The 27,548-nt window shown below is 35.6% G+C and overlaps 1 protein-coding gene across 1 annotated transcript; it reads left to right on the top strand.

Annotated features, from left to right (window-relative positions):
* Positions 1 to 2,451: 2,451 nt before the first annotated feature.
* LOC116181455 (maternal embryonic leucine zipper kinase-like) lies at positions 2,452 to 16,351 on the top strand. Its single transcript, XM_031501832.1, has 8 exons — positions 2,452 to 3,053; positions 3,103 to 3,363; positions 10,067 to 10,435; positions 10,481 to 10,619; positions 15,241 to 15,304; positions 15,544 to 15,685; positions 15,734 to 15,837; positions 15,885 to 16,351. The coding sequence occupies exons 1-8, from the start codon at positions 2,649 to 2,651 to the stop codon at positions 16,216 to 16,218; spliced, it is 1,818 nt and encodes a 605-aa protein (XP_031357692.1). The 5' UTR covers positions 2,452 to 2,648; the 3' UTR covers positions 16,219 to 16,351.
* The last annotated feature ends 11,197 nt before the right edge of the window (positions 16,352 to 27,548 follow it).

Here is a 27,548-nt window from a genome sequence, read left to right as displayed (position 1 = left end):
ATGTTTTATTTCACAGAAAATATGTGAATGTTAGGTTAGGGCACTGAATAACCCATACTCTAAGGAATAACCCCTAGCAAAACAGCTGCAAGATCCGTCCTGTAGCTGCTACTGCGCATGACTTTCACGCAACGAGTGGTCTAGACATATCGGAATGCGATGCGTCCGTTACAATCTTTAGTAAACAAGTGCCAAAGGAAGTGAAGACTATTTGAGTGGTTGCATTCGACACCGAAATAAACAGGGCAATCGAAAGGATATCTCAATTGACAAAAAGAGCGAGGTGTTTTAAAATAAGAAAACAAAACAGCACATTGATATTGCTTTTTTTCAGTTTTCGTTTCGGTTTGACGAATATTGGGATTTGTTATGGGTAGATTAATGTACGTAGTATTGGGGAAAGATATAGGATTTAATTTAGGCAGGAAGTGTGGAATTGAAACATTGTTTGTGAAAATAAACGCAATTAAATGTTGTTTGTAAATCTTGTTTCTGTGGCGTTCAGAAGTCATTTTAAGTGACCTATAGGGGCCGACAGTTTTATTTTTTTTAATGGGGGCCCGAAAGTATTGCGTAACATTTTAGCATTTGTATTTTTGTCTGGGCGACCATGGTTTAAACAGTAATATATGATTAGAAAACGAACTAAATAGATTGATTAGAGGAATAAAACATTTTATTGAATAAAATATTTACAAAAGTAAGTTAGACACATAGACCTTCCTCTCATATAAAACCACCACACACTACAGAATTAACATTTAATTTAACGAGAAATTTGTTCCTTGTAAATACGGTTTGTGTGTTAAAAGGTGTTGTTTCAGACATAATCTATTACGTGTCTCATAATCGCAATGAGCACATTTCAAAATTTTAGAATTGGTATGTTTTAAAAGGTGTCGTTTAAGGTTGTATTTCTTATGCGTTTTGTAATCACAATAAGCACATTTAAAATCTTTAGAATTAGTATGTTTTAAAAGATGTTGTTTAAAGTAGTACTTGTTAAGTGTCTCGTAATCACAATGAGCACATTTTAAAACTGTAAAATCGATATGTTTTAAAAGGTGCCTTTTAAAGTAGCATTTGTTATTTGTCTCGTAATCACAATTAGCACATCTCAAATGTTTAGAGTTGATATGTTTTAAAAGGTGTTGTTTAAAATATTGGTTACTATATGTTCCATAATCACAATGCGGACATTTAAAAACTTTAAAGTCGGTATGTTTCAAAAGGTGGCGTTTAAAGTAGTATTTGTTAATTGTCTCAAAATCACAATGAGCACATTTAAAAACATTAGAATCAGTATGTTTTAAGAGGTGTTTTTTAAAGTAGTATTTGTTATTTGTCTCATAATCACAATTAGCACATTTAAATTCTGTAGAATTGATATGTTTTAAAAGATGTTCTTTAAGATATTGTTTATTATATGTTCCATAATCACAATGTATACATTTAAAATTTTTAGAATTGATATGCTTTAGAAGGTGTAGTTTAAAGTTGTATTGGTTATTTGTCTTGTAATCACAATTAGCACATTTAAAATCTTGAGAATTGGTATGTTTCAAAAGGTGCTGTTTAAAATAGTACTTGTTATTTGTCTCGTAAACACAATTAGAACATTTGAATTCTTTAAAATCGATATGTTTTAATAGGTGTCGTTTATGACCTTGTTTATTATTTGCTCGATAATCACAATGAGCACATTTAAAGTCACATTCATAAACTTTGGAAATTTCAGTTTTAATATCTTGTTGTTGTACTTCTTCGTTATCGAGAATGGTAATTTCTTCATCTTTTATTGTAACTGATGCTTCGTTGCTTACTAAAATGTTTCCTTTAAGATCGGAATGGATTTCTTCTTCTTGTTTTGGTTCGATTTTAATCAGTGGTAGGGCATCATCTCCCTCCATATGTAGATATGATTGATGATGGTAGCGAGGATGGTAGCCAGCAGAAACGTTATCAAGAAATGTGTTACAATTTTTGTTTGTCAATCAATACACATTTCTTACCAGTCGAGGGCTCACACCACTGACCACACTGAATTTATAATAAAATTATCAAAAATAAAAAACTCTGGCAGTAGCTCAAGTACCGGTAAACGTATAGGTTAAAGTAAAGGCCGATTCAGAGTTCCGTAACGGTAAGCGGTAAGAGGTAACGATAAGAGATAAGAAAAATAAACATTTAAATTATAATGGTGAGTAGGTACTACATTTCGAAAAATATGTGGAAGCACTTATTAGTCATTTACGTAGAACAACAAATCAATAAACAAAGGTAACGTCTCGTCATTGAGTCTTGTGTAAACCAAACTGCACGCTGTGTTGCTGATTAGCAGGCGGAAAAGAGATAAAGCCGAGTCGGAGTTGTTACTGTGCAGGTGTAGACTCGACATTACCTAATTGGAGTTTATTTGGGGAAATTTGTCTTTGATGTCATTAGCGATTGGCATGTCTGTAGTTTATGTTTTCATTATTTTAATAATCCGTTAATCTTTTGAATTTAAAAATGTCGTTATTATTGTATTTATTTATGAGTGTTCGCTAACAACCCTATTTATAAGACCGGAAGAGCACGTTATTTATTTAAATGTAAACCTTTCAAAGTTTTTCGTAACCAAACCAAACATTAGCACATAAGAAGAAATGGTTCGTTATTCTGTGTTACGAGGTCTCTACGACCTCGAGAAAACGATAGGCTGTGGAGGATTTGCCAAAGTAAAGTTAGCTACACACACTGCAACCGGCGGTAAGGTCGCCATTAAGATCATGGAGAAAACCTGCCTCGGCAAAGATCTACCCCGCGTTAAGCTCGAATTGAAAGCCCTAAAGACGTTGTCGCACAAAAACATATGTAAGCTGTACCAGGTGCTCGAAACGGAGACGCACTTCTTCATCGTAACCGAGTACTGCGCAGGCGGCGAGCTTTTCGATCACATCGTCGAGCGAAATCGACTGTCCGAGCACGAGAGCAGGAAGTTCTTCAGGCAAATACTATCGGCGGTTGCCTACCTGCACAGTTTGGGGTACGCGCATCGCGACCTGAAGCCGGTAAGTGGCCGATCTCACGACGGTTGACCGAGCGACTGGTGGTTTTCAGGAGAACATCTTGTTGAGCAGCGATCAGTCGTTGCGCCTCATCGATTTTGGTCTGTGCGCGAAGCCGGATGGCGGCATCGAGACTCCGCTGACGACGGCGTGCGGGTCGCCGGCGTACGCTGCCCCCGAGTTGGTGATGGGGCAGTCGTATTGTGGCAGCGAGGCGGATGTGTGGTCGATGGGAGTGCTGCTGTACGCTTTACTGACCGGAAGTCTGCCCTTTGACGACATGAAGATAGACGCGCTGTACAAAAAAATTTTGGTAATTGCATCCCTGTTTTATTTGGGAGTTGACCTGTGGGATCCAAAACTTGTTTGGGATTACATTTAGCTTAATTACCAAGCCGTATACCAAGTTTCATTGAATTTGTCTGCACACTTTCTTAGTTATCAGTTTCGACTAGGACAGACAGATGTACGAAATTACACTCATTTGAGGCGTGGGGCTTCAAAACTGTGTTGATTCTTATGATAAATCTTTTTGTCTAATTTTTTAGAAGGAAGATTGGTGTGGGTTCTTCAGACCTTGTAGAAGTTTAGATAGGCAACACACAATACACCATATTTCTCAAAATTTTCAGGCGAACAAATGCGGAAAGTGCCTAAAGGCACTATTTATACATGATATCATTTAGACACAATGCGCTTCTCTTGACAGCGACCATGTGCTACAATTTTGTTTTTGTTTTCTGACAGGTGTAGTTGGGTGGCGTAAGCGGATCCTCGGTAGGTTGTGTATTACACTCACCCCCTTTGGTTTTCGTGTTTAGGCGGTTGAGCCTGGGATGGATCTCTTATCCGAGACTCAACGTTTGGTGTGGGACTTTTGTAACCCAAGGGTAGAGTGTGAGGGCTGACACATGGTATTACCCAGAGTGGAAAACCGAATTTCCCACTTGTATAATTTTGATTTTATTTTTTAAGGCTCCTCTGTAGTCAATCCGCCATATTGGAAAAATAGCTAAACTTTCTTATGAAATGCTGCTTTTGTAGTTGAAGTCTAATAAATTCTCGATAGTGGATATTCTTTGCAATGATGAAAAGAACGGCGGTACTTAATAGTATATTGAAAGACAAGTGTTACAATGCGACCTATTGTAATACGACTATCTTGTGGCACGAGTGGCGACGCGAAGCGTAGCCACGAGTGTCCGCAAGATAGGAGTATTACAATAAAGCATTGTAACACGCGTTTTTCATACTATTTTTTCTATTTCGGTGCTTAAATTTAATTAAAAAAATCATTATCAGAAACTATAGGGAACATTAGAACTAACATGTTTTATGTTGGGAACACTTTTTATGCCGTTAAGTTTTAGGTTGGCAGCGTAGTAAGACTGACATTTTGGAAGTTCAAACATGGAAGTACCCAACGAAGTACCTACTTGTACTAACTAGTAACTGCCAACTTGAGATGAGTTCCAAAAAAAAAACGACTATAATCACTGTCTTTGTACAACTGTTTTCGGCCGAAAACAGTTGTACAAAATCATCATTGTGACACCGAAATAGAAAAAAACAATTGAAATATCGGTCTTAGTTTTTTAGGAAGATCGATGAATAGAAAAATCGTTTTTTGTAGATAACAGCCGTTGTAATGAGGGTAGAAAAATGTACAGCACCAATTTGAAAATCCGACAGTATTTCTTACGGCGGTACTTAAAGATATTATTTCCATCTATTATGATAAGGGATATATTTAAAAAAATATGTTTCGCGATCTTCAGAAAAAAATCAAAACGCTAACGTAAGGATAGGCAACTCAAATTGCACTTATAACGCCTGAGGCGACAACTCATTACTTGAAAGGAAAAACAAAAGAAACTACCTAGCATTACCCTACACATTGTTACGCCGTTCCTAATAACTAAATAAAACTATTATTATTATTATTATTAATTTATTTGAATGCTGTTGATTTGTAAATCATAATGTCACATATTCCCAAGACGAAAAATGGATATCTTATTATAGGTACATTGGAAATAATTTTTTATTTGTAAAACTTTGCATCCTATCAGGATGCTTCAAGAAATAAAAAAAACCCTATAATGAGGCTGTAATAATATTTCTCTTTGACGGGGCGGGGGGGTACGTACAATACTAGGCATATTATATCATAAGTAGTGCTGAATATGAACTCTGTTTTATAACAATGCTTTCAAACTACCAGACGCGTAGCACTTTGTTTAGTTAGATCAAATCAAATATGACTAAATTACACGTTTGTGTATATTTCCTATCTAAAATTATCAGTTTCCTCAGATAGTCCAGTATGCGGAGCAGTCAGAATGGCCGATTCCTGCAAAATGTGGTGTAAACGATTTTAACGTTTTAAATGGTCCATTTGGGTCCAAATAACATGTATTTGAAGAGTGCACACCAATTTTTCTTGGCACAACTTCTGGCAGCCAAAAAACCTCAAAACGTAAAGAAAACAAAATTCTGCGTCGATAAAAAAACAAATAAAATCGGTCCAATAGAAACATTTTTACAAGCGATCAAAAAACGCCCATTTTTTCCAACTTTTCTAAAGAACTGAGTTAACCTTTCTTAATGCGTTGTGGCTCCTAAAGGAACGATAAAATCCACCCCCCCCCTTCCTAAAGATTGTAGAACATCAATCAGAGAGTTCAAAAAGTACCAACAATTTAAAATTGGACCAATTTTTGAAATTCGTTGGAAAAAAATTGGCGTTTTTTGATCGCTTGTATGTGTAATATCTTACAATTTGCCCTGAAGCTAGCACAAAAAAAACAGTTACCCTTACTCCAACAAGGATTTCTTACTAGCATTTAAAAAATCAACCAACCGGCGATGTGAGTTTCAAATCTGTGATATTGGTATATTCTATCTACACTTTAGTAGGCAACTATGGGCCTATCACCGACGTTTTCTTAGCAATCGCCGTTTTTTGTTGTTTGACCGTCATTTTTTTTATCGGTTGTGAGCATGTAGTTAGGGTTGCTTTAAGTATGTTGGAATTTTCTAAAAGGCGAAAAATTTGAAAAAAATTTGATTTGGCTCAAAAAAAGCACCAATATATTGATAGTCTCCTTTTTAATCAAGGTCATCGTATGGGTTGGTAAAAATGTGTCGCATTTTAAGACTACGCCTAGCGGTATTTTACGTTTGTGTCTTCAGTTTTGAGGCGTTATCTATATTCGGCCCAATGCAATTTTTTGCACTTTGATTTTGTTTGTTTTTATTAGAGGAACCTACGATCAATATTGCTATCAAATTGCAGATTTTTTAATTTTGATAACACTTTGATTTTGAGCAGAAATGCACTCGGCTCCGGCGGCTTCGCCGCCTCGCCTCGCCTCCCTCCAGTCCGTGTCAGTCCAAAGCTCGGCTTGCCACGCACTATTCATTGTACTGCATTTTTGAAAGAAATAACCTAAAATGATGAATGTTTTCCTTTCTATAAGATTTGAACGAACAAAATTTCCCAGTTTCAGGCTTAGTGAGGTAAGAAAATGCTGTTGAACCGACCGAATTGGAAACTTTTTGAATTTCTGTGGAAAATCACCTATAAAAAGTGATTTTTTTAAAAATTTGATTCAAATCGTCGTTTTCGGATGGGCACATAATCGCGTTCGATGTGACATGATTGATTATTCGAGACAAATTGCCTCTAATTTCCGATTTTTAGCTAATACCAATTTTTGAGGCCCCAAAAAGGTCAGTTAGAGACCTCAAATGTCCGCCAAACTTTTCTCGTACTTTAGTAAATGTTTCATGAAGAAATCGACGTTTTCAAATCAATTCTGATTTAACGCACTGTACTCTCGGGATGGTAAGCATATCTAACATTTTTTTTGAAATTTTTAAGTAGTGCTTATTTTTTGGGGACATCACCCATATAAAGTGACTTTTTTCAAAATTTCGATTCAGACATAACCACGATTGATTATTTTCATTGGACTGCCTTTAATTGCATAATCGTCTAAAATGTACTGCTATTTAGATTATTATTGACATCTAGGCCAGAAAAAAGTCATTTGGGGACCTCACCCTGTCAAACATACGCGCTCGCTAATTTTTATGGTTGGTTTTGCTAATACATACGCTCGGCTCCGGCGGCTTCGCCGCCTCGCCTCGCTCAATATATATTTGTTTATGACTCGGCTTGGCCTTACCCTATTATTTCATTAAATCACTTAAAAGTGGAGTATTTTACAATGATTTGGTTAGGATCTTTTAGATCGTCGACGCGAAGTAGTCCGATTTTTGAATTACTCCAAATCGAAAAACGATAATAAGAATGTTGTCTATTATGCATGCGCAGTACGATTTTTGGCCCTTTCATTTTTCATTAGACAGACTATAAAAAGGTCGTTCAAATTGTTCCATAAAATGGAAAGTTGCGTTTTGCGCATGTACAGTACGATCTTTGGCGCATCCATTTTGTTTGATTTTATTACCATTCCATAAATAAGAAAGTTGCGTTTTGTGCATGCGCAGTACGATAGTATAGGCATTCGATTCTAAAACGTGACCGATTGATATAGGAGAGCAATATACAAAAAAAAAACGCACCGTTGTAGATAGCTCTCGTCACGTCCCATGTATAGGTAATTGGGGGAGGGAGACGGGTAACATAAAACCCGAATGTAAATGCCACGTTTGTGTATAGGACCGTTGACACATTGCTCGGCTTCGTCGCGCCCATTAAAACACACAAAGAAGACGTCGCTCAGTCTCGCCTCGCGCATGTACCCAAATCGCCGTCGATTCTAGAATGTGGCCGAGTGATATAGGAGACCCATATAAAAAACCGTATCTTTCTAGCCCTCTGCGTTTTAGAAAAATGAAAAAAGTGCCTTCTATAGGCAAGGGGGGGGAGGGGGTAAACATAAAACCCGAATGTAGATGGCACTTAGTCTCACGATTGTGTAGGACCGTTGGAACATTGCTCGACTTCGCCTCGCACGTTAAAGAACAAATAAAACATCTCTCGGCTTCTGCGCATTTCGGCGCCGATTCTAGAACGCGGCCGATCGATATCGAAGATCAACGTAAAAAAACCGCATCGTTCTAGTCCTCGTCGTTTCTGAAGTAAACGCCAAAATATAAAAAAGGGTGAAAAGGAGAGACGTCGAAGAAAGTAAACTTAGCCCCCCTCCACCTGGCGGTGACCTTGGGAAGTAGATCAAGGTCACGTGCCACGTGGCGATTGACCCAAGGGCATTGACCTTATTTTCGAGGTGTCAAATTACATTAACAAGGTCATCATGTTTTCAAGGTCACCCGAGACCGTTAACCCATTCTTGTGGTGTCAAATTACATTTTCAAGGTCATCCGAGGTCATTAACCCATTTTTTGGTTTCAATTAACATTTTCAAGGTCGCCCGAGGTCATTGACCCCACAAATTATTATTAAAATCATGTGTCTATTATTATCCGTTCTCCGTACTTGTATTAATCACATCATTTTCCAACACTTTGTACTTTTTCGATAATTCAAGTTCACTAGGATTTTTAAAGGGTTTGCACAACGTATTACGGTTTAAATCGGAGAAATCCATCTTTAATTCAAGGCACCGACTGACTGAATTATCATGTACACCGACGCGTTTTATATCGTAATAATGTGTCCTTGAACTCACCTCTAGTTTGAAAAAAGATCATTTGGAAACGTGAAGTAACCTTTGATCGACACATTGAAGGTTACCACCAGGAGAGAGCAGGGAGCGAGTGCAATTTGGACTTTACCTTGTCCCACTTTTCCAGGTCACCGCAGGGTTGCTAACAGAGATGGGTCAATGACCTCGGATGACCTTGAAAATTTGTGGGGGGGGGGGTCAATGACCTAGACTGACCTTGAAAATGTATTTTGATAACAAAAATGGGGTCAATGACTTAAGGTGTCCTTGAAAATGTGTGAGGCCAATGACCTCGGGTGACCTTGAACATGTAATTTGACACCACAGAAACGGGGTTAATGCCCAACGACCTTGAAAATTTGTAGGGCCAAAGACCTTGGATTACCCTGAAAATGTAATATGACCACAAAAAATGGGGTCAATGCCCTAGGGTGACCTTGAAAATTTGAGGGGCAATGGCCTCGGGTGACCTTGGAAATATATTTTTACAACACAAAAAATGGGACAACGACCTCGAATGACCTTGAAAATTTACGGGGTCAAAGACCTAAGATGATCTTGAAAATTTTTATAACCTTGAGAATGTGATTTTACACCTTACAAATGTGGTCATTGTTTTTGGGTGAATCGCCACTTGGCACGTGCCCTTGACCTACTTCCCAAGGTCACCGCCACCAGGTGGCGATCGACCATGAACTTAGTCAGGATCGGCCCTTTATACTAACTAACCTCTCCGTCTAGCCGCAAAACACGATTTTTTAAATTTTTATTTTCCTCACGCGTGTCATTGGACAACCTTACGGGTCTTGCCGCTTAACCACGATTCTCAAAAAGGAATTTTTTCGGCGTGTGTTTTTGGACTCGTCCAGCACCAAAACACGATTTTAAACTTTACTTTTATGACACGTCCTCTTGGACAATCTCATTTGTCCAGCCGCCATCTATGATTCTCGAAAAATTTCATTTTTGGGGGCGAACTTTTGGACAACCTCATTGGTCCAGAGGTAAAAAAAGTTACTTTTATGACACGCGCTCTTAGTCAACCTCACTGGTTCAGCCGTAAACCATGATTCTCAAAAAGTTTACTTTTTTGATTCGTGCTTTTGGAGAACCTTCTCGGCTTACCGGCAACACACAATTTTTTAAATTTTACTTGTGTCACGGGCGCCCTCTGACAACCTTACTCGCCCAGCCGCGAACTACGATTCTCAAAAAAATTCACCTTGACCTACTTTCCAAGGTGACCTTTGAACTTCACCTTGACCTACTTTCCAAGGTCGCCGTCAGGTGGCGAGTGACCTTGAACTTGTCCAGAACTACTGACTCCCACTACAACTCTTATCAATCTCATTTCAGAGCGGAAAATATTACGAGCCGCTGTTCATGTCGAAAGCGAGCAGAGACTTGATCAGATCGATGCTGCAAGTAGATCCGAAGCAACGCATAACGATTACAAAACTACTGAGCCACCCCTGGATTACCGCGTGCGGCGTCCTCGACCCGGTCACATTTTACGCGGAGAACAATCGCGCCAGAGATAAGGAATGCGTCGATCTGATGGCGAACAGCCAGAACGCGACGCCGGAGGCCGTTTGGACCGAGCTGAAGAAGTGGAAGTACGACTACAACACCGCGACCTACTTCATATTGAGGCACCGGAACGCGCTGGGTGTACCGTTGAGACTCAGCCCGCACCCGTTACGCGCGCCGGCTAAGCCTAGACCGGTAAGTCTACGAAAGTCAGAGCCGTTATTGTTATATGGTTTCTAGAGTGCGAGAACGACTCTAGGAGAGAACACGGAGAATCTTCCCACTGTCGTTATAACACCCATTAGTCGAAGGTCTTCGGCAGTACGACAGCCAAAGAAGAGAATTCGGAGTCCAGTTTTAGAACCAGATGTCGCTCAAGGTAAGAGTTGGCCTTTTGCAGGGCGTGACAGGCAAGTATATCAAAAAATTGGGTTCAAAATAAACTAAGGCTTTAATCTTTCTTCATTTTATGATTTGTTTACATTTGTGGCCTGCCCCCAACTCATCCCATTTTCCATGAAAGATACTCTTGACTAGTAGAAAGAGAGAGGTGTAATAAAACAGTTTTTTAAAAAACCAACATAGAAAGTTACATGGATGAAACTACGAAATATGTGGACATTAGCGAATCCTAACTCATATGACACAGAGATTCAAATCCGAAGAGCCTTTTTTTGCTAGCAGAGTTCCACCCCCTGGGACGGGTGACTTGACCCTCGTTCGAGAAATGACGGCGTAAACCTGAGATTCGTGATCAACCACTGTCTTATTTTAGTTACAGTAGCTATTCTCATTTCTGGGATTGTCTCTTTACTTCACGGCAAGGCTATGCAATCAAAACATAACCCTTAAATTAATTAAAGCATTTACTTACACCAAAAATGATAATGGTTTCAAATAATAAAAGCTAATGGCATTTTTTATATCTGTAACACAGCGTTTAGGTTAAATAACGAAAACAAAGATTTCTTTCTTGGGGATATTCCATAGCCCCCAGACTCCCCCCTCCCCCTCCTTAAAAACTGTAGGCTTTTCAAAACCTTGGAAAATTAAGATAATGGAATTGGGTTTTGAGATTTTGGAGCTTACAGATTTTGACAAAAAATTCTCTAATGTTTAATTAGAAGTTTTAGATTTTGGGATTATCGAATTGAATTAGTTTGGAAATATATTTTGAAATTTTGGACTTTTGAGGATTTTCTAAATGTGGGGAATTTGAGATTTGGATATTTTGTGATTTAGAAATTAAGATAAATTTTTTTAAATTTTTGGAAATTTTAAAGTTCCGGAATTTTTAAATTTCTGAGAATTAAAAACTAGAATTTTCAAATTTTTGAAAATTGGATTTTTGAGATTTTGGGGTTTAGATCAAATTTTTTAATTTTGGGAATGTAGTGGATTTTGATATTTTAGAAACGCATATTACGGGATTTTGAGAATGTGGAGTTTTTGGGAATTTTGATATAAGAATTTTAAATTTTAGGATTTCGAGTTTTGGACTGTTGACAATTTGAGATTTTAAGCGGATTATTGGAATTTGCAATTTTTGAAGTTTTGAAATTATGAACACTATGGGACCATGGGAATTTTTGGTGATTTTTAAATTTGTGATTTGCGATTTTAGAACAAATGAATTTAGAATGTGTATGTTTGGAATGTGAGGTTTTGAAATTGTCAATTATTTTAAATCTAGCTAGGTGCGAGAATTTGGATTTTGGAAATTTTAGAATTTTCAAATGTTAGGAATTTAGGATTCTTGAAATTTTGAGAACCTAAAGGTTTGAAAAGTTGAGTTTTCAAATTTTAGGAACTTGAAAGTTAAAGGGTATTTTGAAATTTTTGGATTATCGAATCTAATTATTTTGGAAATTTTGGAGATTTGACATTTTTGAGAATTTGAGATTTTGATCATTCGAGATTGTAGACATTTTAGGATTTTTAAAATTGTGGTACTTTTTAAATTCAGGGAAGTTGAGATACTGGGATCATTTTTCAAAAAAATCCTTACGGCTGAACGTTTTGCAGGATAAATTTTTCATACTGTGATACAGCATTTAGGTTAGATTTTGGGATTATCGAATTGAATTAATTTGGAAATATTTTGGACTTTTGAGGATTTTCTAAATGTGGGGAAGTTGAGATTTGGATATTTTGTGATTTAGAAATTAAGATAAATTTTTTTAAATTTTTGGAAATTTTAAAGTTCCGGAATTTTTAAATTTCTGAGAATTAAAAACTTTAGAATTTTCAAAATTTTCAAAATTGGATTTTTCAGATCAAATTTTTTAATTTTGGGAATTTAGTGGATTTTGAAATTTTAGAAACGCATAGATATTACGGGATTTTGAGAATTTGGAGTTTTTGGGAACTTGAGATTTTGGAATTTTGATATAAGAATTTGAAAGTTTAGGATTTCGAGTGTTGACAATTTCAGATTTTAAGCAGATTTTTGGAATTTGTAATTTTTGAAGTTTTGAAATTATGGACACTATGGGACTTTTACAATTTTGGTGATTTTTAAATTTAGAGAAATTTGCGATGTTAGAACAATTGAATTTAGAATGTGTATTTTGGGAATTTGAGATTTTGAAAATGTCAATTATTTTAAATAATTAATTAAATTTAATTAATTAATTTAAATTTAATTAAAATAAAGACTAGAGGTCCGAAATTTAGAAATTTCGCTTTTTGAGAATTTGAGATTTTGGAAATTTTAGTTTTCGAAAGTTAGGAATTTAAGATTCCTGAAATTTTGAGAACCTAAAAGTTTGAAAAATTGGGTTTGAAATTTTAGGAACTTGAAATTTATGAAATTTGGGTTTTATTTTGTTATTTCTGTTATGTTTTGGAAAATAGAAATTCTGAAATTTTGACTTAAAACTTTCGGAGAAATTGAGATTTTGATCATTCGAGATTGTGGACATTTCAGGATTTTGGTAATTTTTAATTTCAGGGAAGTTATCAATACTGGAATCATTTTTCAAAAAAATCCTTAAAGCTGAACGTTTTGCGAAAAAAACATGACGGGGGGGGGGGGGGGCTGAGAGTATGGAATACCCCTCAGTATACGACGATCTTATGATAGTTGTAGAGAAAGGAACATTGAATCTTTTTTTGAGAATTAAAAACTTTAGAATTTGCAAAACTGAGGAAAATTAAGAAAATGCAATGTTTGGGATTTAGATTTTTAAAATCTTAGAAATCTCAGGCTTTGGAAATTTTAGATTTGGGAATTTTTGAAATTTTGAGAAATTAGATTTTGTACTTTTAGGGATTTTTAAGATTTGGAGTTTATAAACTGCGGGCAACTTGCGATTTTGGGACTTTAGATATTCCAAGAATTTGAAATGTTTGAAATTTTGGAAATGAGATATTGGGAATTTAATTTAATTTCACATGCTGGGATTTTAGAATTTCCGAATTTGTGAATTTGGGATTTGAAATTCTGGAACCTTAAGGTTTGAAAATTTCAAATTTTGGTAATTTGATCGTGTGGGTTTAGAGATTATGAAAATTTAAGACTTTTGAAATTTTCTTATGTTTAAAAATTTTGTGAATTTGGAATTGTGATCTTAGAGGTTTTAGATTTTGGGATTATCGAAATGAATTGAATAGATTTAGAAATTTTGTATTTTTGAGGATTTTGTAAATTTGGAGAATTTGACACAAATTTAAGATTTTTGAAATTTGATATTTAGTGGTTTAGAAATTAAGATTTTTGAGATTTTTAATATTTTGGGAATTAAAAATTTAAAATTTTCGAATCTTTAAGTTTGTGGGAATTAAAAATTTTAGGATTTTTGAAATTTGGGTAATTAAATTTTTGAGATTTTGGGATTTAGATTCTAAAATTTGGGGAGTAATTTTCAAATTTTTTAGTTTTAGAAATTTTGTCGATTTTGAAATTTTAGAAACGAATATTACAGGATTTTTAGAATTTGAGATTTTGGCAACTTGAGATTTTGGGATTTTTGATATAAGAATTTGAAATTTTAGGTTTGGACAATTTGTGATTTTTGGAGTTTATAGGAATTGGTATTTTTGGGATTGTTGAAGTTTTGGGAATCTAAAATTTTGAAAGCTTGGGAGCTCTCAAATTTTAGGAATTTCGGATTCTTGAATATTTGTAATTTAATTTAATATACATTTTTTTAGGAATTTCTATAAATTTTGCAAAGCAGAAATTCTATAGGTAATTCTGAGGCTTGAAATTTTCGGGCCTTTTTGCAATTTTTGGAAATTTGATTTTGGGATTATCGAATCAAATTATTTTGGGAATAGAGGTTTTCAAAGTTTTTGTGCTATTGGGAAATTGAGATTTTTGAAATTTTGGAAACCTAAATTAAGAATTAAGAAATTTGGATCATTCGTGATTATGGCAATTTGAAATTTTAGGAATCTTAGGGGAGGAAACGACGTGGTGATTTTTAAGAAATACTTTTGTTTCAGTCTATTAATCTGAATTTTGGATGGTATTTCTCGGGCTATTTTATGGCTATATTGAAACTTTTCTTTAAAATAAATTAGGGTTGTACTTTTGCCTATAATATTTCACTCCCAATAATTGTTGAATTTCTGTTTAAAAAGCAATTAATATTGTCGATGTCGCAAAGTAATTAAAGTTTAAACGGAAAAATAACGAAATAGAAACGAAAGGGGTGAAGAGATTTGGGAGAATCTTGCCATGTAATGTACATCAGTGTCCGGCGTTTTTCAAGGGCTGTTACCTTCTTCTTTATGACTTGAAACTCTTAAATTAGTTCAACTTTATACAAGTGTTCTAAACACTAATAAGAAAGTGCTCGGAAAATATGGTTGGTGCACTTGCGAAAGTGATCCCACGGGAGAGATAGCTCACAGCCCCGGATCTGAAATATCGTCGTTTTAACTTTGTTACCCTCTTTCATGATCCTATATGCTAACATTTATTCTTATAAGGGCACTATTATTGTTACAAGATTTATGTAAGAGCGTAAACTTTCATTTCATTGTTATTGCAGTTCCCGTTAAGAAAATAAAGAAGACGCCCACACCTGACGTCGTCAAGGCTCGAACTCCCGATTTGTAAGTAACGCCGCCGCGTCTTAATTAAAGGCCAACCCCTGCTATTTATGCAAATGCCGCGGTAATTTGCAAGTGTTAATAGCTAGTAGATCTCCACGCAAATTAAAGCAATAAACTCCGACGCTATATGTGAAGTAGGGGTTGTAAAGTAAGGGCTGAGGGGCGTGTTTGGTCAACCTTTACGGGATTGCGGCCAACGGCGCGCAATTATAATAATTTCGCCTGATTTGTTTTTATAGGAGGCACGCCAAGCCGGCAACGCCTGGATCGGCGAGACGCGTTCTGGGCACGATCGAGAGATCGCTGCACCGCGTCCGTCACGTATTGACGCCGAGAAAGACGCCGAACGACCCGCAACAACCCGCAATTCTCACCAGCAAAGTAAGTGATCGTCCGGTATCCATAATTTCATTTCGCATCGCTTTTTAGGATCTGTGCAACGTGTCGAGCACCGAGTACAAGGATCCCGAATTTGTAATCAGTCAACTTTCTGAGGCGCTGGAGAAGAAGGGCATTGCGTGCGAGCGCGAGGGGTAAACGGAAAATTCTTGGGCATTTGTCATTGCCGATCTTGTTTCAGATTCTGTCTCAGAGGGAAAGTGGAACCGAACGCAACGCGCAGATTGAACGGTTGTTCGTTCGAGCTGGAAATATGCTATTTACCGTGCTTAGATTTACATCCTAAGGTGCCCTCGGGCGGCGAGTCGACGCCCACCAAGTCGATCCTGAAAAATTCTAATTACAGTCCGGGGCCGCGCAGGACCTTGTTCCCCGTCGTCAGGTTACCAACGGCGACCGTTGGGATACGAAGAAAGCGATTGAAGGGCGACTCTTGGTGCTATAAGACTGTCATGGAGGAGATATTGGCGCTCACCGCCATCGATTTGAAGCAATCGTTTGAATCGGCCGTGTAAATTTCAAGCGATTTGCTATAGTCCTTTTTTTAGTTTGCGAGTGCATTAGTCTTTATGGTTGTGGTTAAATTATACACAGAATATTTTTAGTTTCTACAGATTGTGAACCGAATAAAAATTTTTTTTGAATATACTTACATGCGTTACCTAAGGCACAAAAGATGCTGAACAAATTCTCCTGGACTCCTTCACACGTTAATTTAATGCAACATTTGATAAGCTAAAGAATGGGCATCCCAGGCAGAGTTAAAAGCAACTCCAAACCTCTCCCATTAGTGACAATACAATTCTGAAGTCTTTTACAGAAAGTACATGAAATGTATCGTTAATTAGCCGGACCTTCTCCAGTCCAGAAGGTCCTGGATACTGTAACCCTAGACTACAGTTTCGAAATGAATGTCTCTAAGTATCTTTATCATTTCGGCATCTACCTCTACACGGACGAAACAGTTAATTAGACTAAAAAAGGAAGATTCATACACAAAGAATTGAAGTCGCTAATTAATCTACATCTAAATGAGTAATTCTCCCTTTTTTCATTAGTTCTCTTATTTGCACCATTATCTCGTTGCAATGGACACATCCAAAATATTTCACTTCTCCTTTGTCTCTTCATTTCCCAGAGTTATATTAATTATTTTGTTAAATCTGACATCCTTTCTTAGTTTGTTCGTAATTTTTCACGCCCACAAATTGCGGATTAACTGGTGAGGTTTACATTTTCTATTGGTTAGTATTTTTTGTACTACCAATCCGGAACGGTTTTAAGCCTCATGATGATCTGAGCCATCGCTGTGCCCTGTCTCGTAATAAAATATACTCATAATTCGCGCATAGATTCAAAACCTAAAAGTTTTTGTGAATAGAATCTTGTCCTCGAGATAGGTAACTCGCCCCTCGTACGGGATATCCGAGCCGACAATTGAGAGTCGAGGTCAATCCTGGCATTAGGTGTTGTAACTCATTATTGGTTACAGTTTTTGCCACCCTCGCTACCGCCTCTTTCATAGAGTAAATGTTAGTTTACAAACAACAAGTTAGTACACACATTAACAATTCGATAACATCCACATAGTTAACAGAATGATCAAAATTATAATTTTCCATGGAGTCTTTATCACCTTTTTTATAAATGGTTACAATTACCCCTTGATCCTTTTATTCTGTAGGTAGTCCCTCTCCTCTCCATATATTGTTTAATAGATTCCTCATCTTTTATTGATCCTATCTGTGGCAAGAATTCAAGTCTCATTTCCTATTTTATCTCTCCCGGTCGCTTTCCCTTTCTTAAGTATCTTTAAGTGCTGCTCAATTTCTTTTCTTGATTTCTCGTCTTTTTCACCCTCCTCTCCTCTATCACCTCCTCTTTCTACTGCTTTTCTTGTAGTACCTACCTTAATAAAGGGCTCACTGGTTCCATTTTTTCTTTTCCATCTATTTTTATTTCCCTATAATATGTCTCTCATTACATACGCATTTTTTAAGAATTAAAAAAAAATGTGCTATTGCTTGCGTTTTGCCCGTCTTTCCGTCCGTCCGGACCCACTTCTGCCGTTTCGAACTACTTCTAGGGAATGGTCCTAGAGTCCTGGAATTGTTTGCAGTAGGTAGCCTATACCTTGAAGGTGTGCCAGACGGCCATCAAATTTCGCTGTCTAAAAGAGCCCCCCCCCCCCCCCACGGATTATTTCCTGAGATGCTGTTTTTGAAAGTAAAACGTGCATAACTCATCGAAATAAATTGGTTTGTAGTGGGTGACCCAATAAGACTGTTCTTCGGTCATATCTCGAGAACCATTCGTCATATGACTTAGGGGTAAAAAGAATTATTGGGTAAATCGGTCATGAAGAATCGCACAGAGGGCGTAACTGCCATCTTAAATTTTAAAAGAGAACTAGTTTATCTATCATTTTCGTAAAAACAAAAACTCAGTTATTTCAAAAACAAAGATGGTGTGGGGCGTTCAATTGTTTTTGTAATAACCTGCTTTAACTTCTTAACCGTTTGACAAATTTTAACAAATTTGGTATGGTTGAAAAGAGCATTCCTTGGGCAATGAGAATCAACCAAAATATAGTTAATTTAGTTGAATCCTTCTCCGCCAGGGGGCTAGTTTGGACACTATGACCCACAATCCTAAAAAAATAAAAAAAATCAAATGGACTAACATCCAAAGAGGCAAGTGAAAACCGTTTTTCAAAATCTCGTTCCTTACCTCAAATATTGGGGGGGGGGGGGGGGGGGTTAAAAATTAATTTTATCTCTAATTTTATTCTAATTAAAGGTCTCAACGAAAGGAACCGTTGTCTACCAACTACTGTCCTTATTTCTGTCCTCTTATCAAAGTACGGGGTGGAGGGGAAGGGGGTGGTGGTGGAGTGGAACTAGTTTTACCTTTCATGGTACTCTAATGAAAAGTCTCAACCTTTTATCGTGATCGGGTATATTCCCGTATACCTCAAGAACGGATTGTCGTAAGAGGGTACTCACAAAGGGCAATTCAGACGTCTGCATGAAATATATATAAAAACAAAGTGTGGGTGGCTAAAAAAAGTTTGAAGGGTACTGGATACCTGGTGACGGAGTCGTTAACAAAATTGCGCTTTACTTTATACCGTAATTCGTGTGATACGTTTGGAAGATCAAACACCTGGACCACTGATGGCCGCATTTTGGTGAAGCTTCCTAACAATGACAAGAAAATGATAACGTCGTGTGCCGATTACGAAAAAGCAAAGGAATTATTTCTCGCCCAGATGGACTCAAAGCGATATAATACCAGATCTGCTAAAACCAAATAATAAATAAATACGCGAATTTACATACTTTAAATGTCTCATGTTGTAATTGAAGATATAACCATTTAGTTTTGATTATTGTTTTGCTTTCGCCGGTAGTTGGTGCAGTCCTGCTAATTCTAAAACTTTCACATAATCTTTGAGTTTTTTTTTTAGGAAAAAAAAAAAAAAAAAAAAAAAAATTCTTTTTTTTAATATACTTAAATTTTTTTTTGTCTTTCTTTCTTTTCTCTGTACTTATACTGAAAAAGTCTATACATTAAGGAACGTTTGAGAGTCAACAAACCATGGTGAGGTGTATCATTAGTTATATTGGAATAGGTAAGTAAGCATAATTATGAACTTTTGCGATTTTTGTGACAACCAAATAACAAATTTAGATCATTCAGTCAAATGTGATAATAGTATGTGTAAGAGACTGTTCCACGATAGATGTTACGTATACAAAGAATCTAAAAACGATATTTGTAAATGCAAATTATTAACAGATTTAGAGGATGATTTGCAGTATTTTCAATCTACCACTCACCAAAACAGCATTTTAATTTTAAATCAAAATATACGTAGCATCAATAAGAATTTTAATCAATTTATTGCTCAACTGGAGTTATTAGAACATTGTAAAATTGCTGGTCCGGATATCATTGTGTTAACTGAGATTTGGTGCACGGAAGATGAAATTGATCTTTATCATATTCCCAACTTCAATTTGTTCTATAAATGTAATCAAAAGCAAAGAAGTGCAGGAGTTGTTGTTTATATTAAAAAAGATAATCTTAGTAGTGTACAAGTTGAACCAAATAATTTAATAAGCTGTGATATGATCCATCTAGTAGGCAAAATTAAGAGCATCCCCTTTGACATAGTAGCTATTTATAGGCTACACGCATATAATATATCGAGCTTCCTCGATGAGTTAGAACCGTTAATTGATAATATTGCCAATATGAACTGTGTTTTGCTTGGAGACATCAACATCAATATACATCCAAATTCAAATAAATGTGTTAATACGAATCGTTATATATCTATTCTAAGCTATAATGGTTTTAAATCTTGCATCAACGAGCACACTAGAATACTTCAAAATTCTAAAAGTTGCCTAGACCACATTTTTTATAGAACGAATAAATTTTATGAGTTCGAAAGCAGAATCTTCCATCTTGGAATTTCTGACCACAGTTTAACAACCTTGAAAATAATGGTTCCTAATGTAAAAAAATCGAAAGGAGATAATAATACCTACATGTATATAGACCATATTACGCTTGGTAAAGAGGTCAGCAACACAAACTGGGATTCTGTACTTAAGGAGGCGGATGTTAATTCTGCTACTAATAATTTCATTAGTTCGATAACTGCAGCGATTAAGAAGTCTTCTGTAACACGTCATACTAGATCCAAACTTTGCAAGTTGAAGCAGTCATTCCCCTGGTTTAATAAGGATATATTAAAAGCATTACGAAAAAGAAACGCTGCCAGAAGAAAGCTACTTCTCGATCCCAGTAACCCGTTGCTACTTGACAAATACAATCAACTCAAACAAGGTATTGACAGTGACATTGTTGTAGCTAAATCTGAGTATTTACATAATAACCTGCAAACGACAATAGGAGATACTAGGGGGCAATGGAAACTTCTTAATCAGGTATTGGGTAAGAGTAAAAATATAGATAGATCTATAAACACAATTAAATATAATGAGATCGAATATAATTCAGATGTTGACATTGCAAATATTTTCAACGCTAATTTCGTGCAAGTTCCAAAAGACATTTCAAACAGTTTTCCCACAGGTATACACGATACAGATACTGAACGATATCCATTGATCGTTAACAGCAAATCAATATTTTTCGCTCCTGTAGTTCCGAACGAAATAATCTCAATAATTCAAAATATGGCAAATAAAAGGTCAACAGGTCTAGATAATATATCAAGTGCAATACTTAAATCAATAGCCAACCTAGTAGCAGACAAACTAGCATATCTTATAAATATAAGTTACACAACTAATACCTTCCCTGATGTTTTAAAGGAGTCTGTCGTCATTCCTATATACAAAGCAGGAAATAAACAAGACGTCAACAATTATAGACCCATTTCTCTAGTTTCGGTGATATCTAAAATATTCGAGAAAGTCACAAATAGTCGACTAATACAATTCTTAAACAATACAAATGTGATTTCCGAGAATTTTTACAGGGTAAGAGTACCGAATCCGCTCTCGCAAAATTTATGACAGATATATATAACGGAATTAATAATAATAAAAAAACAGCAGCCCTGTTTATCGATATTAAAAAAGCATTTGATACCGTGAATCAAGAAATACTTTTACTTAAACTAGAAAAAGTAGGTATCAGAGGAAATCCTAACAAATGGTTTCATAGTTATTTAAATAATAGAACCCAATGTGTACGAATTGGATGTTCAATAAGTAGCGTATTGCCAGTAAGCTGTGGAGTTCCACAGGGTTGTGTGCTGTCAACAACGTTGTTCTTAATATATTGCAATGACATTTGCAACGCAAATTTGGCAGGAAGTATCACTGCTTTTGCAGACGATACTGTACTCACGTATGTTGGTGACACTTGGGTAGAGATACAACAAAAAATTGACGAGGACATCGGGCATTTACAACATTGGTTTATGAATAACAAACTCACACTAAATGTAAACAAAACTAAGGTTATGCATTTTAATTTGTCTTCCAAAATAAATATTACGTATCAGCAGCTCCAATTCCATGAGAATTGTAACCGACTTTCACCATGTACTTGTCCTGAACTATCATATACAGAAACACAGAAATATTTAGGTATAATATTGGATAATAAATTAACATGGAAGAGTCATATTAACTACCTAAAATCTAGACTATATTCAATAGCAAGGAAAATTTATATATTAAAAGCATCACTTGTCATGCGTTAAAAACAATTTACTATGCTTATATGCATTCCCATATTAGTTACGGTGTATGTTGTTGGGGAGCGGCTGCCCATAGTATCCGTTCTCCTATAGAAAAACTACAAAAAATGGCGATACGATCAATATGTCAAAAAAGTAGAATGACACCATCTCTTCCACTTTTTATACACCAGAAAATTATGCCATTAAAGTACTTGTATCTGTTTAAGGTTCTTCGGCAATTTTTTAATATTAGCAACTGTCATGGATCACAAAGAATAAATCAGCTCGTAACAACCAGAAGCATGACCAAGCAATATAAAAAATTGCCAAAAATACATAAAACCCTATTTCAACGATCGCCGTTATATCTTGGACCAAAATTGTATAATGTTTTACCGAGTAATTTTAAAAATGTAAGATTAACAAAAAATCTATTCAAAAATATTCAAAAATGGATGATGACTCAAACGACACTTCTGGACAGTATATTAATTATTCTTGCATAACTAAGTCACGTTTGTTGAAAATAGAACAAAAATGATGAAAAAAAAAAACTAAAGCTACACTTTAACTCAGGGCTGTATGCTTAGTGCATAGAGAATCCCTTTCCCTATTAAATTTCTTTTTCACTTTCTTTCTTCTCTTTTCTACTCTTGTTTTTTCCTGTAGATATCTTAAAAAGAAGATTTTTGTTTTTTTTGTTTTACTCTCATGTAGTGAATGCTCATGTACTTATATCATTTTGTATGGGAATAAAGTCAATTATTATTATTATTATATCCATTGGTGATGTCAAAACAAAAGTTATTTCGGTTACTATCTCGAGGACGAGATTCTATTAACAAAAACTTATAGGTTTTGAATTAGAGGGGTCAATGGTGTCCGTCTATCCGTCCACGGATGGATCAAATCTAGACTCCGTAGAGTCACACCGAGGTGGTCTATTTATTTATTTATTTATTGCTCCTCTCTTGTTGTGGGCCCTTAACAGGCTTTCGCCCAATTACAGAGTGACCCGCACAATGCTTTTTAGAGGTGCCTCTGCAGAAGGTCTTAAGTTATTCTATACTACTTCGGTATTTACCTTACGAATTAGGAAAACTGCAGAATAACCTAATTCGGAGTCTAAGGTAATTCCCATCTCTGTCACAGATGAAAAATTCACTTCAACCCAGCTTCGAACACCCGACCTCCGGATTTACAGTCCAACGCTCTACCACTGAACCATAAAGTCGATGACATACTAGGTGTTCAGGGGTTTTTAAGAGTCCTTGAAATTCTCTTTTTTGCTTTGAGAACCGGACTTTTAAACGCTTTTGTAAGTTTCTGAAAGCCTTCATGAGCCTTTACAGAATTTAACGATTTACATGGGTTTTAGAAGCATTTAAAATGCCCTTTCTGTTCATCTCTCTCTCTGTCAGCCTGCTCTCTTTGTCTGTATTGTTTGTTTATGTCCGCATGTATCTGTCTCTTTCTTTTAATCTCTCTCATTCTATCACTGACCGCAGAAGTGTTAGTTTCCGTCGTTATCTCATTCTACTTCCGTTTGCTTTTCTTTATCTCAGGCTCTCTCTGTCTACTATCATACCTCTCCGTTTGTATCTGTCAGTTTTAATCTATCTCTTTCTATCTCTGTCTGTCTTTACGTGCTGCTTCTATCCGTCGGTCTCTGTTTACCTCTTCTTCCCGTCTTTGTATACGTCCGCTTGTCTCTGTCTGCTCTTCCATTTCCTGGTACGTCTCCCTCAGTCTCTTTCTGTCTCCATTTCTGCTCGCTTCTCCTTCTGACTAGTACGTCTTTGTCTTTATCCGTCTGTATCGTTTATCAGTCTTTATCTGCTTTCGCTGTCTTTGTCTGTATAAGTTTGATTTTCTGTTTCTATTCCCATCCGTCCATTTGTTTCGGTCTCTTTCTATCACCTCTTAATTTGGATCTCGCACTGACAGTCTAGGTTCTACGTGCTTCCTTTTGCCGTTCCCTTCTTCGTTGTATGTTTCTCGTTTTTTCTCTATCTATCTTTATCTCTATGCTTTTCTGCGTTAATTTTCTTGTTCTCTTTCTTTTTTTAATGTTGTTTCCCGCTTCTTTTTCGCTCTTTCATCCACTTCAATTTTGCAGCTCTTCGATAAATATCCTTTTTACCTATTTACTCTCAATTTACGATTTGTGACCACCCGTTTAAGTGAAAAATAAGTACCTACATTGGGTCTTTGTGGCTTCCCTAGCCGGTTTCCCCTTGTGGATAAACAGACGGATGTAAGTGTTCGCCGCTCATTACAATAATAAAGTACAACGAAAAACACCAATTTCGTTTTACTGATAACGTAACGAATTTGCTGCTACAAGAAGACGGTTAAACTAAATACGGATCCGGGTTTAAAGTCGAAAAACTGTCGCAATTCGCGCGAGGGTCACTTTAAACGTCCAAACCATCAAAAGTGAGGTTATTTATTAATTTCCGAGACCAATCATAAGTTCATTTCCTTCAAGGAAGTATAAAAATAGAGGGTGAGGTGTATTGTTCCACGGTCCGTCAGTCAACGGTGACTTTTGAATTTCCGGTCGGGCACGTGCCATCATCTCGGCTAAACATCTCAACCTTATTTTTTTTGCATATTCAGTTTACAAAAGTCGCCATCTAATCCTATAATGGAATTTGTATGTTGTATTTGTTGGAGATTTCAATCTAGATGTCTTTATTAAAACGTTGTTACGTATTAATGCCTTATTACAATGCGTACCTATGCAGTTTTATCATAGAATTACCAACCACTTTTATAATTCTATGAGTTTTATCCAATTTCAGCATACCCGGGAAAATTTCTAAAATAAGTGACCAAATTTGAAAATACATTGGTCACGTGCCATACCTACTATCGAATAAAGCGACTATGAGCGGCAATAATTTTAATGAAATTTTTATATTGTATTAGTTGGCGGTTTTAGTATAAATGTTTGTGTCAAAATTATGTTCGTCGGAGCGTTTTAGAGAGTGCCAATTTTGGTACAATCAAATGAAGGTCCAATGGCTTTGAGCTAATGTACTGAAGAAGTTTTAGAATACCCCAACAGAGGGCGATACATACCCCGTACCAACATTAAAGCTGATTTCAGTTTCCTTTTGATCAACACAAACCCTAGCAAATTTAAAATTAAGCAAATGCAGAAAAGGTAAGTTCGTTATAGATTATATTATTACCAATAAAAATGGAGATTCGATCTCTATTTTCATCGCTATTTATTTAAAGTCACTTTCCTATCAAATGCCCGAAAAAACAAACCGGGATTTTCTCGATTGCTCGGTAAAAATTCAATTTCGGTTTATTTGTCGAAAAGATTAACGCACATTCTAATAGAGAAGTGATTTGTTGACAATAAATGAAGCAAACACTTCTCTCCGTACCGTGTGTTCTATTTTGGTTGAGACTGCACTGTATCATCTCAGTTGATTTTAAAGATATAGATTTGAGGTTTTCGCGACTCTGTGTCAATTTTTTGGTGATACTTCTAATACCAAAAACAGAACCAATCTAGCTAGGTTTGATTCTGAGATACAGGGTGAAAACGAAAATCATACTACCAACATAAGATCGAAAAAAAGGTCAAACTTGCTTATTTAAGATATTTTTACGTCGAATCCAGTAGCGTAATAAAAAAAATGTTGAGACCACCTTTTCTGAGATTTTTACTCAATTTTGGCATTTTTGAAATGTAACACCCTGTATACCTATTACCTTGACGACAATTTTTTGTATTCTTTTTCTTGATTGCATTCATTGGTATCGACTGCTTTAGTTACCATGCGATACAGTAAAGAAAACAAGGTCTCCATGAATCCATGGCCTACTATTTAAAAACCGTAAAACGTACAGTTTGTTGGCAAAGCGTGTGTGAAATGTTCAGCTAACTTTAGCCCAATATAAATTTCGGAATTCGTAGATTTTATAAAGATTTTAAACCCAATTGCAAGTTAAAATAAGTAAACCGAGAACTAGGGCCTTCAGTTCAAGACGAACCACCGATTGTAATTTGTAATTTTGGTGAAAAATTAAAAATTTGAAAAGTAAGCTCTTTGATAGCTAGAGGGAAGTTTAATGGGAGTTTTTGTAGTTTTAGCATTCACCCCTGCACCCCAGCTATCGCCAGTTTAATATTATAATATGATCCACATCGAGTGAAACATATTCTTAAAGGTCATTATAACATTCTCTTTACAGAAATAGACTTCATTTAAGTAATGGAAAATTTACATAATGTAATTAAATTAGAGAAAAAAACGGAGAGCGAAACATTTCAACATATCAACATTTCAACATATCAACATTTCAACATTTCAGCATTTCAACATTTCAAGTTTCAACATTTTAGGAATTCAGAAATTCGAGAATTCGATGTGTTGGGGTTTCGGGATTTCGCACTTCAGGATCTCAGGATCTCAAATTTTCAAGATTTCAAGGTTTCAAGATTTCAAGATTTCAAAATTTCAATATTTCAAGATTTCAAGATTTCAAGATATCAAGCTATCAAGATATCAAGATATCAAAATATCAAGATATCAAGATATCAAGATATCAAGATATCAAGATATCAAGATATCAAGATATCAAGATATCAAGATATCAAGATATCAAGATATCAAGATATCAAGACATCAAGACATCAAGACATCAAGACATCAAGACATCAAGACATCAAGACATCAAGACATCAAGACATCAAGACATCAAGACATCAAGACATCAAGACATCAAGATATCAAGATATCAAGATATCAAGATATCAAGATTCAAGATATCAAGATATCATAAGATATCAAGATATCAAGATATCAAGATATCAAGATATCAAGATATATCAAGATATCAAGATATCAAGATATCAAGATATCAAGATATCAAGATATCAAGATATCAAGATATCAAGATATCAAGATATCAAGATATCATCAAGATATCAAGATATCAAGATATCAAGATATCAAGATATCAAGATATCCAAGATATCAAATATCAAGATATCAAGATATCAAGATATCAAGATATCAAGATATCAAGATATCAAGATATCAAGATATCAAGATATCAAGATATCAAGATATCAAGATATCAAGATCAATATCAAGATATCAAGATATCAAGATTATCAATATCAAGATATCAAGATATCAAGATATCAAGATATCAAGATATCAAGATATCAAATATCAAGATAATCAAGATATAAGATATCAAGATATCAAGATATCAAGATATCAGATATCAAGATATCAAGATATCAAGATATCAAGATATCAAGATATCAAGATATCAAGATATCAAGATATCAAGATATCAAGATATCAAGATATCAAGATATATCAAGATATCAAGATATCAAGATATCAAGATATCAAGATATCATATCAAGATATCATCAAGATATCAGATATCAAGATATCAAGATATCAAGATATCAAGATACAAGATCAAGATATCAAGATATATCAAGATATCAAAGATATCAAGATAAGATATCAAGATATCAAGAGATATCAAGATATATCAAGATATCAAGATATCAAGATATCAAGATATCAAGATATCAAGATATCAAGATATCAAGATATCAAGATATCA

This window comes from Photinus pyralis, unplaced genomic scaffold (assembly GCF_008802855.1).
Source record: "Photinus pyralis isolate 1611_PpyrPB1 unplaced genomic scaffold, Ppyr1.3 Ppyr1.4_LG9, whole genome shotgun sequence".
Classification (NCBI taxonomy): Eukaryota; Metazoa; Arthropoda; class Insecta; order Coleoptera; family Lampyridae; genus Photinus; species Photinus pyralis.
Note: the sequence above shows the minus strand (reverse complement) of the source record. Positions and strands in the feature narration are given on the sequence as shown.